The 18,628-nt window shown below is 44.6% G+C and overlaps 2 protein-coding genes across 2 annotated transcripts; one reads left to right on the top strand and one right to left on the bottom strand.

Moving 5' to 3' along the window:
• Positions 1 to 1,154: 1,154 nt before the first annotated feature.
• Positions 1,155 to 6,296, top strand: c1galt1la (core 1 synthase, glycoprotein-N-acetylgalactosamine 3-beta-galactosyltransferase 1, like a). Its single transcript, XM_080497407.1, has 4 exons — positions 1,155 to 1,353; positions 2,477 to 2,731; positions 3,343 to 4,007; positions 5,367 to 6,296. The coding sequence occupies exons 2-4, from the start codon at positions 2,521 to 2,523 to the stop codon at positions 5,709 to 5,711; spliced, it is 1,221 nt and encodes a 406-aa protein (XP_080353533.1). The 5' UTR covers positions 1,155 to 1,353; positions 2,477 to 2,520; the 3' UTR covers positions 5,712 to 6,296.
• A 480-nt stretch (positions 6,297 to 6,776) lies between these two features.
• Positions 6,777 to 7,891, bottom strand: tac3a (tachykinin precursor 3a; the record flags this gene model as incomplete). Its single annotated transcript, XM_080496977.1, has 5 exons — positions 6,777 to 6,795; positions 7,037 to 7,103; positions 7,231 to 7,284; positions 7,586 to 7,685; positions 7,790 to 7,891. 5 exons carry the CDS (start codon positions 7,889 to 7,891, stop codon positions 6,777 to 6,779), a joined length of 342 nt encoding a protein of 113 aa, XP_080353103.1.
• Between the last annotated feature and the right edge of the window lie 10,737 nt (positions 7,892 to 18,628).

Genomic DNA, 18,628 nt, shown 5'->3' with positions numbered 1-18,628 from the left:
GGCTGGAGAAACTTGACAAGTTGCAAAATATTAGAAAGTCTAAATCAAATAAAGCCTGTAATATGAGAAGGGAATTTAATGAGTTTATGTCTGATGGTGATAAAAACAAAAGTGATGAATGGAAGGAGTGCCAGTCCCAAGCAAACTCAAACACAAAGAGTACATGGAATAAAAATGGAGCAAAAAAAAGACTTTAAACCCCACTGCCTAAGAGTTCATGCTTCTTCATGACAATGACAAACCAAGAAGAGGAAATTTAAAAAATGGCACAATTGCAAAATAAATCTTTGGATGTGAGATGTGTAAAAGACTCAATGGAAACAGCACCCCCTGGTGGAACACGATGGAAATAAAGGTAAAACAAAACAACACTTGGAACACAAAGGTAAAATGATGAAAAGCGCCACAAAATGAAATGAAGTCTCAGTCACTGACCAGCCAACGGATGCCTGAAGGTCTTTTGTGATAGTGTAAAATCATGCATACACATTCATACCAATAAATAAATAAATACACGCAGACGAAGACATAAACCTTCTCAGCCAACTTCGTTGGTCACCTGACTTCGTTGGCGAAGGCAATTAAACGGTCATCTAGGATAGTAATCTGTGCGCCCTGCCACGTGGATATGTATTAATATTATGTATAATTAATATGTATATTCTCATATAAGCACAGACTGCACACAGTGGACTGAGAGTTAAAGAGAAGCCGAAAATATCAAACCTGTCGTTAAAGTACACTGGATTTCTGAAACCCTCATAGAGAGTTCAAACACACACACACACGCACACGCACGCACGCACGCACACAATTGTTTTGTTCAATAATATCCATAATAATATCAATAATATCATTTTCATTTTCATTTTCATTCTCTTCTCTTCACTGTGCTGCCATCTAGTGGTCGGGATGTAGCGTGCAAGGAGCGTTAATTTATCGCCCCCTTTTTTTTGCCAATTTTTTTTTTAATAATCCCTATCAATTCGAAGACCTCATCCTATTAAAACAAACATAAAAAAAATCTAATAAAAATAAACTTTATTTTACGTGTCGACGTTTCAAAGACGTGACGACTACTTCCTCATACGTCACCAGCATCCGGCCAATGAGCGCTCGCGTTTTTCAGCGCTTTAGCCCGGTAATGCTGGAGAATGTAAAGCCGTCCGTCTCGTGGGCCGTCTACTTATTTTCTAAATAGACATTTGATTCGGAGGCAATCAGAAGTTTGATCCAGGTCGTCAGCACGTCGGTATGAACGCGGTCCTCACGTGAGCACATGGCGGACAGGTGGAACGGAGCTTTCGGGCGATACTCCGCCGAGCTCGCGGATGACTGATCCCCCCAGCAGAGGTAAATAACACACACTTACACTGACACACACACGCACACACACACACACACCTGCGACCTCCATCGTGCACACACACACACACACACACCGCTGTGGCTCCCCACGATCATGACATGAGTGTATGGATTTGTCCAGATCCCTCATGGAACCATTTCACGTGTTTTTTTTTTTTTTTTTTTTCCCCAGTAAACGGATGTGAAAGCTCTATTCTGGTTAAAAGGATTGTAGTGTGATTACATCCACAGCTGAAAGGATTGTTTAAAAAATAAAAATAAAACAACTAAACAAAACGCAAACCTTGATCAGTTAATCGTTAACAGGTATTTGAGGACTTTAAACCTCACAGCCTGGATTCTGCTGAAACGTGTGTGTTTTTTTTTTTTTATGTGTGTGCAAGGTGAAGTTCCTGTCAGCTGATCAGGTTAAAGTTTAATCCAGTGTGTCTGTAAAACCCAAATAAAAAAAACATGTTTACAGATGTGAACGGAGGGTTCAACTCAAGCTGTAATCTGATAAATAATTTCACTGTTCACTGCTTTATTGCATACTTTAGTTTTCAGACATGATGTGCCATTTGGCTATTGTGTGCATTTGTGTGCGATTTACACGGATCGTTTGAAAGATATATGCATCATTCCCGGCTGGTGGGTTATAATGTCACGTCATCATGCGATTCCAGCAGAAAGGTGTTTTTCCTGAATGGCTCTAAATGTCACTAGTTTCATTTCATATACAAAACTCCCCCACAGCTGCAACCCCTTCTCGATATTAACAACACAAATCACGAGCTACCTTCTCGTAGGTTCATCAGTCCGGTCGTACCCAAATCACCTGCAACAGACCATAAAACGCTCCACATTTATTCCGTACAACCAGGAATGAGGGATCACTGCAACTTTTGGACTTGTTTTGGAATATATATCACTGCAAATACTGTAAATTCTACTTCCTTTCTTTAAGGAGTGTGTGACACTGTGTCCATCTTGGGATTAAATAAAGCTCCAAGCATCTGTATGTCTTTAAAGCCATTGACCTTCTCCTGTATGGACATCCAGGAGACCGCAGACACAAGTAATGGCAGGACTTTCAGGTTATGCTAGTTTCTTTCTTTCTCTCTGCCAGTTATGCTGTAGCTGGTCGGTCGCAGCGTCGGACTCACAGTCGCCATGAAGAGCCCCAGCTCCCGATGGGCCCTCCTGCTGGGCGTCCTGGTGGGCGCCTGCAGCATGTACGTCTTCCTGCGCCAGGTGTGGTTTGAAAGGAGCTTCCCTCTGCGGTCCGGGGCTCAGGAAAACGCCGCCACGGGAGACGCGAGACCGACCACCTGGAGGAAGATGGGCGCTGCGCTCGTCAACCTGACCTTTCCCCGAGAATCAGGTGCGCGGCCGTTTCCTCGCGTCGGTTCCAGAGCAGACGGAACCGACACTTTGCCCGGGCAGTGTGACGCCATGTCGGTTTTCCCTTCATCCGTATTTTAACCTGTTTAAATGATGTCAGGAGAATCACCTCGTTGAAAGCCTCAGGAAATCAGACTGAGAATGATTGCAAAGTTTAAGAGAAAGTTTATTCTGATGTTCTTGCAAGGAGAGACAAAATGCGTTCAGCCGGCCGTCGCAGCTTTTTAAAAGGTTTATATTGTTGTGAATTTGCCAGGTGCGTTTCTGCCCTTTACACTTTTGAAGGTTACAAGAGTGGCGTCACCAGCACGTCCCGGGAACGGTCTGTTAACTTTACACCTGTAAGACAAAACAACTTTCTCCTTTCGAATGATGAGAAACGGGAACTTTCCACAGCAGAAGCGAATCACAAAGCACGGACTCGTTTTTTGTGAAGCTGTTTCACGTCTTACGGGGCGTTTCTGCAATTTAGAATGGAAAAAGTCTGTATTAAATCAGATCTGTAGACAGTTTTGAGTGTTGGTTGTGGTCGATTCCCCCGTGGACAGCCGTTAACCGGCTGTGTCGTCCTCTGACCCCCCCCCCCCTCAGATGAAGACCGCCGGGTGGCGGACGCCCTGTACCGGAAGGTCCGGGTCCTCTGCTGGGTGATGACGGGGCCGTACAACCTGGAGAGCAAGGCTCGCCACGTGAAGGCCACGTGGAGCCGCCACTGCAACGTGGTGGTGTTCATGAGCTCGGTGGACGCCGCCGACTTCCCCGCCGTGGGCCTGGGCACCGGCGAGGGCCGCGACCAGCTCTACTGGAAGACCATCCGGGCGTTCCACTACGTCCACGAGCACTACCTGGACCAGGCCGACTGGTTCCTGAAGGCGGACGACGACACGTTCGTGGTGGTGGACAACCTGCGCTGGCTGCTCGCCGGCCACGCCCCCGAGCAGCCCGTGTACTTCGGCAAGCGCTTCAAGCCCTACACCAAGCAGGGCTACATGAGCGGCGGCGCCGGCTACGTGCTGAGCAGGGAGGCCCTCCGGAGATTCGTGGAGGGCTTCCGGACCAAGGTGTGCACGCACACCACCCCCGTGGAGGACCTGGCGCTCGGCCAGTGTCTGGAGAAGATGGGCGTCCAGGCCGGCGACTCCAGGGACACGTTGCAGCGGGAGACCTTCCACCCGTTTGTGCCGGAGCACCATTTGACCGGCAAGTTTCCCAAGAGCTTCTGGTACTGGAGCTACTGCTACTACCCCATTGTTGAGGCAAGTCTTCCCTCTTATTTGATTTAGTTATTTATTTATTTTTTTATACGTCGGCGTAACTTAACAAATGCTTCAAGTCACGTTTGCTTGGCGGACGGCAGTGGGATGAAGCAGATGTCCCGCGGCGAGGATTAGCCTCATTAGAAAGGTTGTAGTCAGGTTAAGAAACAGAACTGCGCCCAAAAAAAATCCATTAATATCATTAGTGTCCATCAACTCTTCAGAGTCTTTCATTGAAATCATGCTTTTTTTTTTTTCCTTTTCTTTTTTCTCTCCTGAAAGTGTTTTATTTGCATCAAATGAGTTCAGCGAAACACAAACGCTGCTTTAGATAAGCCGTCGGTGGAATAACAACTGAATAAAAGAAGATTGCACACCTGACCCCTTCATGGACGGAGTTCATGTTAAAGTAGATGATTGCAGCGCGGACAATGTTCCGCCCCACAAAAGGAAAATTGCTCAATTTGTGGCCCGGCGACGCGGCTATTGTATCGCCCTCCGCAATTAAAATGAGAATAGTTCATTGTGGGTTTTGAATGGAGCTGTTTTGTCACTGGTCTTTGAAAAAGATACTGGAAAACAAACGTATTTTTAATATGAGATTATTCTCTCTGTTTTTTTTTTCTTCTGCGACTCTTAACAAGTGTCGGACTAGTGATAATTGCAGCGTGATATTTGATTGTATTCATTGTGTTTCACCTCAGACCTTCAATTATTCACCCTAAACTAATAACGACATATAAATGAGCCGCAGCACAGCCCGTCGTGTTAAACACGCTATTTATCCTCATTAATTCAAGCCTTTATTATCAGCGGTGTCAAACATGAGGCCTGTGGGACGAAAGCATCCGGCAAGAGGCTCCAATCCGGCAAAACCACCAAGCAGATTGAAAACATTTTAAAGAAAACTGATTTTAAAAGAAAAATGTAAACAAATTCCATGTTTGTAAAAACAGTTATAAGATAAGTTGTTTTTTTTTGTGGACATTGCATTGTATTTTGCACCAAAATGTTTAATTAAAATCTGTTTTTTTTGGAGATTGTAGTCATTTTCAGTCGTATATATAGACAATTTCATCAGGCATACACTCCACCGCAACAAAGAAAAACTTTAAAGTTGAAATTTAAAAGGTTATTATTGCAGCGTTTTACCGGTCAAGACGACTGCATGTCGCTTACTGAACTAAAATGTGTTTGACACCAGTGATTTATATACTCTCCAACGTGCAGAGAGGAAATATTTGAAATCGTTAAATAGTGAATTAATCCTCCTCTTCAGTGTTGCTTGGTAAAACTGCCGCGGGTTCATTTGTGCCGTTGTGTTCATGGTCGTGGTGATTTGGTGTCGTCCGTCTCCAGGGTCCACAGTGCTGCTCCGACCTCGCCGTGTCCTTTCACTACGTGGATCCGACGCTGATGTACACGCTGGAGTACCTCACCTACCGCCTGAGGGCGTACGGCTACACGCCGCGCTATCGGCCCGCCGCGCGCCTCGACCTCGACCTCGACCTCGACCTGAGCCCCGCGGCGGCGGAGGCGGCGAAGCCCAAAGCGTCCAAGGAGGTCGAGGGCGAGGAAGAGGAGAAGCCTAAAGTGGCCGCCGAGGTTTCTGGAAACCAAACCAAAGAAGAGACGCAGCCGGAGAGGAAGGAGAGGGACGACGTGAAGCCGCCTCCCACCGAGAACAGGACTGTCGGACGCTGATTCGCTCCGGTGGCGCCGTTTTCAACCCGAACTGCATCAGAATCCACTGCTACTCTTCACAAGGGGGCGTGTTCTCATCTCTGACACTTAAAGTTGTCGTTGTGAGACGAGTGTTGTTAATTTTCGGCGGCAGCGTCATGACTCTCTTGGTTAAACCGACACTTATTGCAGTACAGATAAACCTGTGGTGAACGTGGGGCACGACCACGACGTGTTTAAAGTGACACAGGCAGAGAAAGTGATTTTATATGGCACAAGTATACGCTAACAGTTGTATGAAGACAATTTTTTATTTTGTTTTCAGTTGTTTTTAGGCATTAATTTCATTTTTTGCCATCGATTGAACGGTCGCAACACGCCACGGTTTTTTAAAATATTAACATTTCAAATTTTTGGCACTTTGATTATATGATATTTTATTTATCATGTTTTTTTTTTTTTATTTAATGGCTTTGGAAAAAAATCTACAAAAATAATTTATTTGAAAATCTGTGTCTTTCCCCCATTTTTGATGAACTGATTTGTTTTGGGTGGGGAAAAAAAACAAAAACCACTTTGCTGTATTTCTCTCCTTTTTTTTTTTGTGACTGACATTAAAAGCGCTGCAGCGAGCGTGTGAACTTGAAACATACCGTGAATCCGTTTGACGACACCGCAGCTCCACATCAACACACTTTTATAATAAAACTCCCAATAACTTGCCAAACCATTTTATACAACCCAACAGTGAGACTGAGCATCTATACCCGAGATCTGAGCAGCGACGGTTAAATGCACCATCATTTACATGAATAAATTATGTATAAAAATTATGTTTATTTTCAGCTTTGGAAGGGGGGGGGGGGAGGGTGAAAGAATAACATGATAGAGAAATAGAATGTATCACTTCTAACTATGCTCGGTATTCAGATAAAACATAAAATCTGCTTAGTTTATGATCACTTTCATGAGGCATCTGTCGGGTGTGAATCACATCTCTTCAGCGTTTTCCATCAGAGTTATCGCTTCGGCGCTCGGTCGTCTTCTGTCACCGCAGCCAGAAGAAAGTCGTTTCTCTCCGAACGCTTAAAGCCCCTGAAGTAACCTGCAATAAAGCAAAAGCAAGCATGCGTTTAGACGGTTTTCCCCACTGGCGCAGTTTTCATATTCCAGAGATGAAATGCACAGAAGTAATAGTGTCATCTAAGACGTTGCAGAGGTTTTTTTTCAAAAGCACTCGTTGGTTTCCCCCTCCATCAAGCAGGTTGGGTGTCGAGATTATTTTTTTTCTAAGCAGTTGATGCAAAGATGTTCCATCTACTGAGGGAAAAACATGAAGCACTCGCCTCAGCCTGCACTTGTTGAGGAAAATGCCTCTCCTCTCTGGATACTCTCTCCTCCAGGGGCCATTATCTGTGAAGCGGACATTTCAAGACAGTTCCATATAGATATACTGCCTATATGAAGAATACACAACCACTGACAGGGGAAGGTGAATTCCTGCAGAAGATAATGGATTTAAATGAAATGTCACACTCACCAGACTCAGAGTTTCTCCTTCCCATGAGGCCGACGAAAATGTCATGCATTTCCCCTGAGAAACAGATAAAGCATTAAGTACACTGTGACAATGAGAATGGTTTCTGTGATATCATTATGAAGCGAGACATGTCTTACTTTTTTGTGGCGCTGGTGCATCATTTGCCTCTAACGGGACGAAGAAAAGAAAAAAAGTTCAAACTGAATTTAAACAGATAAATAAGACATAAGATAAATAGCAGCCCTCACAGCACATTGTCGTTTATGTGGTATGATATTATTCTCACCGTTGTCACTGATAGGAAACCGTTAATGTGATGTGTTTAGTCAATGTCATGTTATTAGTTAAGACTCACCGGCGCTCCTTCTGCCCATCAGACCTACAAAGCTGTCGTAATCCAAGTCGCTGTACCTCTTCAGAATGTTTCGCTTGATGTTGTCCAAGCCTACATTCTGCTGTTATCAGGAGAAGAAAACGTTTTTTAAATATGCTGTATACACTCATACCAGGATTTTATTTTATTTTTTATTTTTTTTAATTCACGCGTCGTGAGACGTACGTCTGAAGTGGATCTGCGCGATCCGGGCTCCTCGCACCCACACCGGCTGTACTGAAGTTTCATGATGAGGATCAAAGTCACCAGCAGAAATCCTCCTCTCATTTTCTCAGCACCACCTGTGCAAAGACGCTCGCCGTTATTTGCGACTCTACTCCTGTACTGAAAGGCACAGCATCCTCATCGACGACCTGTTGCGCACAACCCGGCGCGTAATCCGTGCGTAAAAGCGCGCGGCAGCAGGTTTAGAAAATGAATATTTAAATCACAATCAATAAATCACTGTCCCTTATCATCTTCGAAACGTCCACCAAACAAATATGTATAATTATAGTTGAGAACATAACGTGAAAGACACGAAGAATATATTTTTTTAGAGATTCAGGAGTCATCGCAAACTTACTCCATTGACTGGGGGGAAAAAAAGAAAGAAAGAAAGAAAAACGTGAATTTCAAAAGCATTTAAAGGTGTTTTGTGTCCTTACCTGTTCTCTGTCAAGTAGGTATTTTGGGAAAACGGTTCAGCTGCGAGCGGTGGCGTTCGGAGTGGAAACGACTGGATCCTGCACCGAGATCAAGTCGGCAGAAAGTGAGGCGTCCACGCTTTGGGGTAATAAATAATAGCGGGATACCTGCGTAACGCCAATCAGCAGCTGGAGCGTAGGTGGGGTATTAGGTCTTATATCACGCAGCACTGAAGGCTACGTATAGTCTGATGGTCATGATGTTGCTGAGCTGCCCCCCCCCCCCCCCCCCCCCCCCCCACCTCCTCCAAACACGCAATCAAAAAAAAACAAAAAAAAAAAACGAGGATACGTGACGAGGACATACGTCTGCAGACTTCTGCCTACCTCTTGGTCATATTTGGGATTTCTTTTTTCTTTTTTTTTAATGTTATGCTCTGATTCGTCTGTCTAAGAATAAAATAAGCAAGTGATCAACGTAGTTTGAATATGATTTGTAGTGTCAGTATATCCATGGCTGTCAGGCACACATTTCGAGGCACAAGTGTCTTTCCTCTCCAATGAACCAGTCATATTTTCATCCAACAGCAGCCTGTTTATTTTAATTTACTGGTGTGGTTTATGTTTGTATATAAACTCCCTTCCATTTAATTCTATTCTTAGCAAATAGGCAAGCTGGAATGTTTGGATAGACACACCTTCACACTCAGAGTGACACCAGGAGTAACACATAATTCTGAGTCGCCTGAAATAGTTTCCGTTGCTGCTGAAATCTCAGTTAAAAGCCTCTGACAGGTGAAAAGCTCCGTACCTGTTTAACCTGTATAAGTGCCCATTGTGTTTCACCCAAATAAATTCACCACTACAGCACTATATGATTCAGTTAAACTGGCACAGGCTGAGGGGAAAACATTTAGCATTCGTGTAAATCCTAAAAAGAAATAGATATCATGAAAATCTATTTCCCCCCACATCATCGGCTGTTGAAAAAGAAAAAAAGTCAAGTGGTGCTCATACGAAACCCTATCATTTTTTTCGCCCGGCAATTATACAAGCAATTACGCTTATGTTGGTGTTGGTGTTTGCATTCAGAATGCAAATAGGCATGAATAAATCAGTAAAGCAAAGTTTGAGCTCACAGCTGGAACAACAGACACGTCCCTCTCTGCTGGGGGGCCTCTGGAGATTTCAGACACAGAGAAAAGAGGAGTGACTCCAACAACAAAGCATCATCCCAGAATCCTAATGGGGCATTTCACAAAAGGTTAACGACTCGGTTTCAGAAAACACTTCCCGTTTCCATATTTGTCCTGTTCCTGCATGCGGTGGAAGGGTAGTGGGGGGGTGGGTGGGTGTGGGGGGTTAGGTGAGGAGACAGCAGCAGTGCAGGTGTTCGGGATGGGAGATCTGACAGAAGTGGGGGAAGTCACTAATTGCATTTTTACATAATTGATGAGTGTTTTTTTTTTCTCCACCCCCCCCCCCCCCCCCTAGTAATCAAAGCACCCCTGGTTGGTTTTGGAGTAACAAAGAGCACAGGAAGGGAACCAGAGGCAGCTTATCCACAACATGCCACAGCGTGAGGAGGCGCTGTGTGCTGCGGGGCTGGAATGGACATCCTGCTATATATCACAGGTAGACACATGCCCTGTGGACGGTGGGACATTATGACGGGAATGAATGTCATCCATTCCGCACTATCTGACTCACAATCAAATGTTTTGTTTTTTTTTCACTCCCCATTATGGATGAACTCCCCACAGAGCGGCAGACAGCCGCAGAGCCGCTTGGACAGAATGTGGACCTGGCAGGTCAGCAGGATGTGCGTGCTTGGTTCAGTAACAGCAGGCGTCCATTGGTCAGTGACCTCGGGAAAGAAAAACAGTTCCTGCACATGCTGAGATTTAAATGTGTTTTTCTTTTTTTTTTTTAATGCGTGGAAAATCTGTCACTTTGATTTGATGATAAAGCAATGAGGCGACTGCAGTCGACATCTTGAATAAAGAAGATGACTACTTCATCATTCTGGGCTTTATATGTTTCAAAACATGTTATCTGAGTGCATAAAGTCTAGAATGTCAATAAGCAAGAGTGTAATCAATTTATCTTCACTGTTTAATAATGATATTATTCCAGTATCCTGGTAAAGTGACTGAGCTCACCTTACAATATCTTGAAAATAATCACTTTTGGTGAGAAATTGCCGGATGAACAGACATTTTTTTATGGTCTTCTTTTGTATTTAAAGGATAATGTTTGAAAATAGAAAGACAACAAGCCCCCAAAATCCCATGTGACTAGTTTCCCCTATGTGTCAGGCTACTCCATGCAAAAATCCACACCTACATTTGCACTACCTTAATATTTGTATTTACATAATTTCGCCAGAAATGAGTCTACGTGAGGACAAGAGAACACAACTTGTCGTTGTGTAACTGTGGAAGGAGAGCGGCGGACGGCGGCCCCGGAGTACAGCGACTCTCTTATTTCCCTCCCCGTCCGTCCAACGGAGCCGCCAATCATCCGCTTTGGTCATGTGTGGACGCCGTCAGGGAGACACAGCTCACCAGACACTTAGTGGCCGTGCCTGCTGATCACTGTTGCTCGTGGCGACACGGAGACTAAAATAAGCAGACCGGGACGATTCCGGCCTCCGCGGCGGTGGATCATATGACACACCTGTCAATAATCGAGTTAATGGGCTCTAATCTAACGGGGAGGGATTTTATATCTGCTTTACACCTCTCTGTGAGCCGTGCAAAATGACTGTGATGGATGCAGTTTCTTATTGCACGCACTCCTTCCTGATCTCTGACTGGGGAGGTCCTGAAGTGTCACTTCCATCTAAATGTTAATTTGAAGGCTGCTTCTTTAAAAGCTGGCATGGATGTTGATAAGCTTCGAAGTGTATTAGCATAAGGCCACGTTGTGTGTGTGTGTGTGTGTGTGTGTGTGTGTGTGTGTGTGTGTGTGTGTGTGTGTGTGTTCAGCACATTCTCTCTCTTCAGTGTTTACCAAAAGACTTTTTCTGCTTTCGGCTCGTCAAAAGATCCTTTAATCTCCTCTCAGGGACAATAGTTGACACTGAGGCCCCACGGGAGAAAATACAACTCTCTGCCACTGTTCAGTCTCTCAAATCACTCTCCCTTTTTTTTTTTTTTTTGATTGGCGCACTTTTGGGTCAATCTTCAAAAGCAGGATTGCACATTTTTCGCACACATCATGCAGTGAGGATACCCTCGAAGACGCATTAGAATCCCGCTCATCACAGAGACAATCACGGCCTCGATCTCACCAGATCCTGACAACAGCAGTTTATTTGCACTTCAGTTGATAAAAACGTCTGCCGCCACGCGCTCCAGTTACAGAAACAACTTTTGTTTTTTTTCTGCGTGGACCGTGAACGAAAACCTGAAACTTTTGTTCATCACCAAAGCTTCCAGGTTGCATGCTAAGATACCCTGTAACCCCCCCCCCCGGAATATACACCAAGAAGTTTTTACAAAGCTCTGAGCAGTATGAAGATGTGGACTGTGGACTCCTGCAGGCCCGGAGAGCGGTCGCACTCTGTTTGAAGAGTTATGAAGATCCCACATTTAAAGCGTTTCGGGAACCATGCATGGACGTCGATGCAGATGGTAACACGATACACGCCCTATGTGGGAATTATGAGCATCTCCGAGACACATCCTTACCTTTATTTATTTATTTTAATTTCTTTACTCTAACCTGAGCTAAGTAAACTGGACTTAATAACTTGGTTGAGCGAGACGTGATGGTGCAGGTGAATGTACATATGTATACATGCAAGTTTATGTTATTGCTGTTCATGACTGTTTGCTGGGTGAGGGTTAAAAACATATTGACAATAAACATATTGTGATAAAAAAACATGGTCATATTCACAATCCTTCATCAGATTTTTTTTTTTTGGGGGGGGGGCTGATGGTGCTGAATGCCTCGATTTATTTGCTTATTTCCTTCATGCTCAATTTGCTTAATTTTCCAGCTTCAACTAGGTTTTTAAACATCTTCCTGTTTTTGTGTTGCTGTTCTTTTCAATATTGCCAGTTAGATTTATTATTTAACCCCCTCCTCTCCAGCCAGAAGTGATAGCAGTCGTATTAGGAATTTAAGAGTGATGAACAGCAAGGAAACGTTAACTTTAGAACCACGTCAGTGTTACCGCGCAGTTCCTTCATTTGCTTTTTAAAAAGGGCAAACAGCTCTGATCGCCGTCTGAAGGTGTGCTGTGGTGTCTGGTAACAGGATGTAAGCTCAGACCCTTTTAAATAATGTACATTATGAAGTGAGGCCTTCTTCTACACAGGATTGTTTGTCTCAGCGATGCTCAATTGAGATCTGGGGTATTTATATTTAGAGGCCGTGTCAACAACCCAAAGATCATTGTTTTCCTCAAACCATTCCTGAGACTTTATTATTTTTTTGGGGGGGCTGCAATATCCTCCTGAAATAGGCGTCCCTCACTAGGGAATACTGCCTCCATGAAAGAAAACACCTGCTAGGTGGCAGATATCAAAGTGGAATAATGCAACCTGCTGCTATATGTTTACCAATGCAGACACCAGGGGCCAAAACCACGTGATGCTGATGCAACATTTTTTTTTCCTTTGAAAGATATTGACCGCTTGCATTCACAAGCAAAGAGCTGCTGACCCGGTCGTCGAACGATCCTCACGCGGGGACATTTTTCCTCGTTCCAACACGTCGAGTTCGAGGACAAATACGTTCACTTGCTGCCAAACACATCCCAGGTGTCACGATGGAGAGATAATTATTTCTATTCAAGTCACTTGATTGGCGTCGCTTCACTATAATGGAAGCGAAAGGTTTATAAGTGTATCCCACTCATCTCTTTTTTTTTTAATTGAAGCAATTACCGCATACGAAAAGTGATTTTTAGAAACACATCCTCAAACAGAACGGACTGTACCGAAACACCATTTATTTGGGGGGGGGGGGGAAACCCTGCAGCTTTCACGCAACAAGCTTTTCTCACAGTGAGAAATAACTTATTAAAATATTACAAAAACAGAGCAAATACTCATCCCCAGAGCTACTGAAGTTAAAACCCAAGTGTCGGTCTTTTGTAAGAACCGGCGAGTGACTGAAGTTATTTGTTTGGTTAAATCTCAGAGCCGAGCAGAACAGAGCTGTTGTAATGTAACGTGAGATCCAATTTCCTTCTTGATTTCGGCTTGTCTCTTTTGTGTCAGCCTCAGAGAGTCAGACTGACTTCTGAGCTGCAAAAAAAAAAATAATAATAATAATAAGTTTACTTGTTGAGGAGTTGGGCTATTTCCAACTATTTCTTCAGTTTGGGGATTTTACGGGACGTACCATGCGAGCCGTGGTTTGGTTTTTTCGCAAGACGTTTATGAGTGAGAACATCGTTGTGCAGCTCGAGCTGTCTGAAAACCAAAGTTGGACAAAGTTTGTGTTTCAGATGGACGGCAGAGTGAGTGGATCGTAGCAATATAAGGCACGGCTCAAAGCTCATTTTCATGATGTGAGTGAGAGGCTTGGAATGATGCGATTGAGCTTCCAGCACACCTTGGCGTTAAAGTGACTGACTGCACTTGGACCTGGCGTCTCCCGGCTACTTATTTCATTTTGGTCTTTCCGGCTCATAACAATGTGTCGGGGACGATTATGTAAACGCGGGCTCAAAGAGTGACACATGGACGTTTTGAGCCCCAAAGTTAAGACTATGAGACGGCTGCATCCCTCAGTTCAGTCCTCAATGTCTCTCCCGGTGTGAGTGCAGCTTCTCACCTCCTGCATCTGTACATCTGAGAGCGCTCCGCATGTCCATCGACGCACCGATGACAACAACGCTGAAAATTCAAAGTTGGATGGATGCACAAACACCAAACAAACTGCACATGTTTAATTCAGCTGTGATGTGACCGATAACCACCAGTTAAGGTGGGAAATTTCCCAGGACAGTTCTGTAAATAATACATGCCGCATTGATCTTTTCTCTGCTGCAATTACCTCGGTCATTTCCTGGAAGGGGGGGGGGGCTGAGTTAGTCCTTTGTTCTTCATTTACTGATGTGGTCAGTGAGTTTTACATTAGATACAAAGCTTGATGAGATTTCTCTGTGTGGTCGACTGATGGCCGGTGTCCACATATCTTAAAGAGGATAGATCTGAAAAGTTTGAACTGACAGCAGCATTGAGGTAATTTTGGAGTGAATACAAAAAAATACAAAAATAAATGGGCCAACAATAACCGCTGGCATTTTTTTTTTCGTGCGTGTGTCTCTTTTCACAAGAGACCATGTCAACGAAACACATTATTCACAGAGTATTCCCCTCATCAGTCCATGCCTTCACCTTCAACAAAGAGCAGTTATTGCTTTCATGGTCTGAGTGGCCAGATATTGATCAATCCTGACACATCAACATATTTGTATTTGACTGCAGAGCTGAGCTCTACAAGCTACTTGAAAACACCAGCTGGATGTGGGGATGTTTTCAGCGAACTGACGTTCGAATGCAGCTTTTTGAAAGCCTGATTTCAAAGATTCACTAATCCAACAAGGCAGCTGTTGGAACCCGGTCTTGGGCCTCCTGGTTCCTCCTGGTTCCTCCCGGTTCCTCCCAGTTCTTTGATCATGAACTTGGTTGTGTAAAAAAAAAAAGTCTCAAGACAGCGAGATATGTTTTACCATTTATTTGAGTAAACGTAGCCAAATGCAATGAGCAGCGCTGGACACCAGGTGAGTTCACACAGGAGCACACCCAAGAAGTGTCTCAAACTTCCCGGGACTGACAGTTTTCTTCTGGGCGTAGGCCTCGCCCCGACATTCCGTTGGTCTTTTCGCAATTGGCCAATTTGGTTTTGACGCCTGTTTCCAAGCGAAATCAGACGTTGCATGTTTGATGAAACTGTGTGTGTGTGAGATGTTGTGTCCGGAGAAGCTAACGAGGCAAACGCCTTGACTCCCTATCAAGTGTCCTCCTATCAGGTGTTTCACGTAACTGGTACAGATGTTTACATGACTCCCTGGTTCAGGCATTTGCAATATCACTGCGGCCCAGTTAAGCAAAAATACTTGCTATCCCTTCGGTTCCCCCCGTCCACATTTGTCAGCGTGTAGGTAAAACCATCGCTTGGTGTTGTCATCTTTAACGATCTAAATGTGAGGTGCATCGTCCTGCCAAGGGTTAGTTGAGCTGGCCTTGCCGTCTGTCTTCAACAGCGTGGTACCACCCCCCTCGGTACATTGGACTTCAAGCAAGGCCGTCACCATGCCCTTGTATAAATTCATGATCTTGCTTTTATGTGTGCACCATGTATGCATCGCAACTTTCAGCACAGAGTAAGAATTATTGATTAACGTCAAATCGATAAGCAATGGTTATAATAGAGTGTTTTTTCATTAGCGGTAGCTCTCGCTTTCTCGACATCCGTTACCGAAGCAAAAACTACAATATATCCCATTTCTTATCCTGCCTGTCACTCCGGTATTTTACGTGTTGTAGCGAACTATATATGTTATGTATTAGCTTTAGCCAGCGCAAGATGTCTTAATCAATTTCGGGGAAGGGTGGGGAGTCATCTTCGTCCAGTGACTCTTCTGGGCACGTTTCGTAGTCAGGTGGGTCCATGTCTTCTTCTTCTGGGTCAGCTGGCTGGAGCATTACTTCACAATGACGGGACTCGACATATGTTGATTGTTCTAATTTTTTTGGAAGAAAACCTTTGACAAATTTTTTGATAGGAGCGATAGAGTAGCACCCGCAGCACGCTAACAATGCAATCACCAGTAACACGGGGACAAAGAATTTCAATAAGTAACTTTTCCATCTCCCTAAAATCCTCTCGAACCAGGATGTAATGGGATTTTCAACACCTGAATGCTCTGCTAATTCCTGTGACAGAATCTTAAGTCCGTCCAACGCCTTTGTGAGTGTGCCGTCAGGTGCCGTATTGTTTGGGATGAAAGTGCAGCACATTGGACCAATCATGCTACACACTCCCCCTTTTTCCGCGAGAATAAAGTCCAGCGCCACTCTATTTTGAAATGTCATTAGGGACGTAGCACCAAGTTGTTCATGCACAGCTTGAAATCCGTCCCGGGTGTAATTGCTCAGTCTCTGCACATTATAGTGAATATAATTAATGCGCTCCGTGTTCTTATTTTGGGTTATCCAAATGAATATTGATTCGAAGCCTGATGCGACTGGATCTACTAATTTATACTCATCTGGCACGCCTCTGGGGATTCCTATGGCATCAATCCATATCGGGGAAACGCTGTCATCATGCAGATCTCGTTTATGTAGGTGATTGTTTCGGTCAAATTGTTCTTGTGCCTTCTCCCACAAGTTATCAGCAGTGGTTGGAATTACGCTTACTGGTGTGATTAGAGAGATCAGGCCACATTTTCCCTGCCAATTTGGGGCCAGGTACCCATACAAGTTTTTTCCACCACAATACCACCATACGTCTGACCTTGCTACGGTCAGTCTGGTTGAATTTTGCCATGAGGTTACGTCTATTGTTTTATTGCAACACGCGCTGGGTATGTTTCCATACTCAGCAGTATTTGTGCCGTCACGCCTATTTTTATTTAGACATGTTACTCTAATGAGTTGTGGCACAAAGACCGGCGGAATTGCTTCTTTTGGTGCAATCGGGAACACAGTGTCTAGGGTTTTGCAGTTTCCCTCCGGGTTATCCTGGCTCATCAGAGGCATTATGCAGTTAGAATATTGCTCGTCTAAATCCATAACTGTAGGTGTCATTAGGAGGTTTGGCCTGGCCGCTGCACATACCACACAATTCTCTGACGTGCTCATTTTTGCTTCCGATTCTACGAGCTTTAGCCATTTGTTCTCTTGTTCGTAACCTGTCTCTATTCCACGGACCTTGGCCACAGACAGCAGGGTGGTGTTGAATTCAGTAACCGTATTATCTTCCTGGGGCTTATGTTTGGTTATAGTTGGTTTTGTAAGAGTTATCTTTATCAGCCCAGTCGAGTCTTTACCGTTAGCATCTAACACTAGTGCTAGGTAGAAATAATCTCCGCCCCCCGTGTTACGATCCACGCAGGTGTTTTGCTTGTTTCCACTGATTGCGAAGGGATTTTTGTTGAGATTGTTTACCGTGAGGAGCAGGGGGTTATGTTTACCACCATGGCTCTGTACGCCTCCCCTTATCAGGTTGATACTGTTCTGTAGCCTCAGGTTGTCTCCTGTGAGCCCAGTCGTAGCATATCCCAGACCCGTCCCCCAGTAGGAGTGGCCCCAGGTTGGACACCATTTGTTAACGCTCCGGTGGCCCGTAAGTGGATACCCCTGATCAAAGACACACATATACACATGCTTATTCATTTGAGCCTCGGGTGCAGTTCCACAGGGCACAGCGTCACACAGGTCAAATTGGAAGGTTTGTTTTGTCCCGGCTACTATGTTCAGATTTACCATTGCCCCACACTGGTCGGGCCTGTCGTCAGTGTTTACATCACGTTTAGGCCTCTCGTTAGAATGAGTGTTGTTAATGCTCGTGGGGTGGTTGTTCGTGCCGGAAATCTGGTATTTATCCCTGTGCTCCTCCGGTGCCGTTTCCCTAGATTGTTTTTCCCACCACAAAATGGGGCAGACTATCAGCGTTGTAATAACCATCAGGGTGATCAGGCCTGAGCGGGTACCACAACCGAGTCTTCTGAACGGTTTATCATACCTCCTGCAAGGTATGTCCGTTCCCATCTCCACCATCTCCATCCTCCAAATCACTATAAATCTCTGTCAGATGTTCTCGGGAGGGGGGGGGGGGGGGGGGTCTTGGCACACTATGTCTTGTGCCACCAGTTGCTCAGTCAGTGGGGGTCTCGCCAGACCTTCACGCTGCAGTCAGTTGCTTGTTCAACTTGAAATGGTCCCAGCCAGCGGGGCTCGTCCCAGTGTCTCCTGTGTGGTTTCCGGAGGACCCACTCTCTTGGTTGCACCAGGGTTGGTTTCACTTCATCTGGGTCTTGGAGTAGCACATCCTGCACCTGAGAAGAAAAGACACCTGACAGCTGTATTCAGCAATCTCAATATGGTCACACATTTCTTCAGTCTGTCTCTTCAATGCCATTGTATCTTCTGGGAGGCAGCTCACAAAAGGACACGGGATTTTTCTTCCTGTCAGCACTTCATGCGGTGTTAAAACATGTGCTGCATTTGGTCCCGAACACATTTTGAACAGGACGATGGGGAGAGCTTCAGGCAATTTTATTTTTGTTGCCGAACACATTTTTTTTCTAATTTCTCTATAAAGGTCCTATTTGTTCTTTGTTTCTTTGTCCTTTGTGTTTTATATGAATATTAAGTTCAATTAGACCATCTTTCCCTTGGAAATT

The sequence above is a fragment of the Blennius ocellaris genome, assembly GCF_963422515.1.
Source record: "Blennius ocellaris genome assembly, chromosome: 5".
Classification (NCBI taxonomy): Eukaryota; Metazoa; Chordata; class Actinopteri; order Blenniiformes; family Blenniidae; genus Blennius; species Blennius ocellaris.
Note: the sequence above shows the minus strand (reverse complement) of the source record. Positions and strands in the feature narration are given on the sequence as shown.

What these genes read in the sequence shown, in the direction of transcription:
- c1galt1la (XM_080497407.1), top strand. Translation starts at nt 2,521, where the DNA reads ATGAAGAGCCCCAGCTCCCGATGGGCCCTCCTGCTGGGCGTCCTGGTG. An exon ending in GACCTTTCCCCGAGAATCAG is followed by an intron (nt 2,732 to 3,342) that starts GTGCGCGGCCGT and finishes CCCCCCCCTCAG; the next exon opens with ATGAAGACCGCCGGGTGGCG. An exon ending in GCTACTACCCCATTGTTGAG is followed by an intron (nt 4,008 to 5,366) that starts GCAAGTCTTCCC and finishes GTCCGTCTCCAG; the next exon opens with GGTCCACAGTGCTGCTCCGA.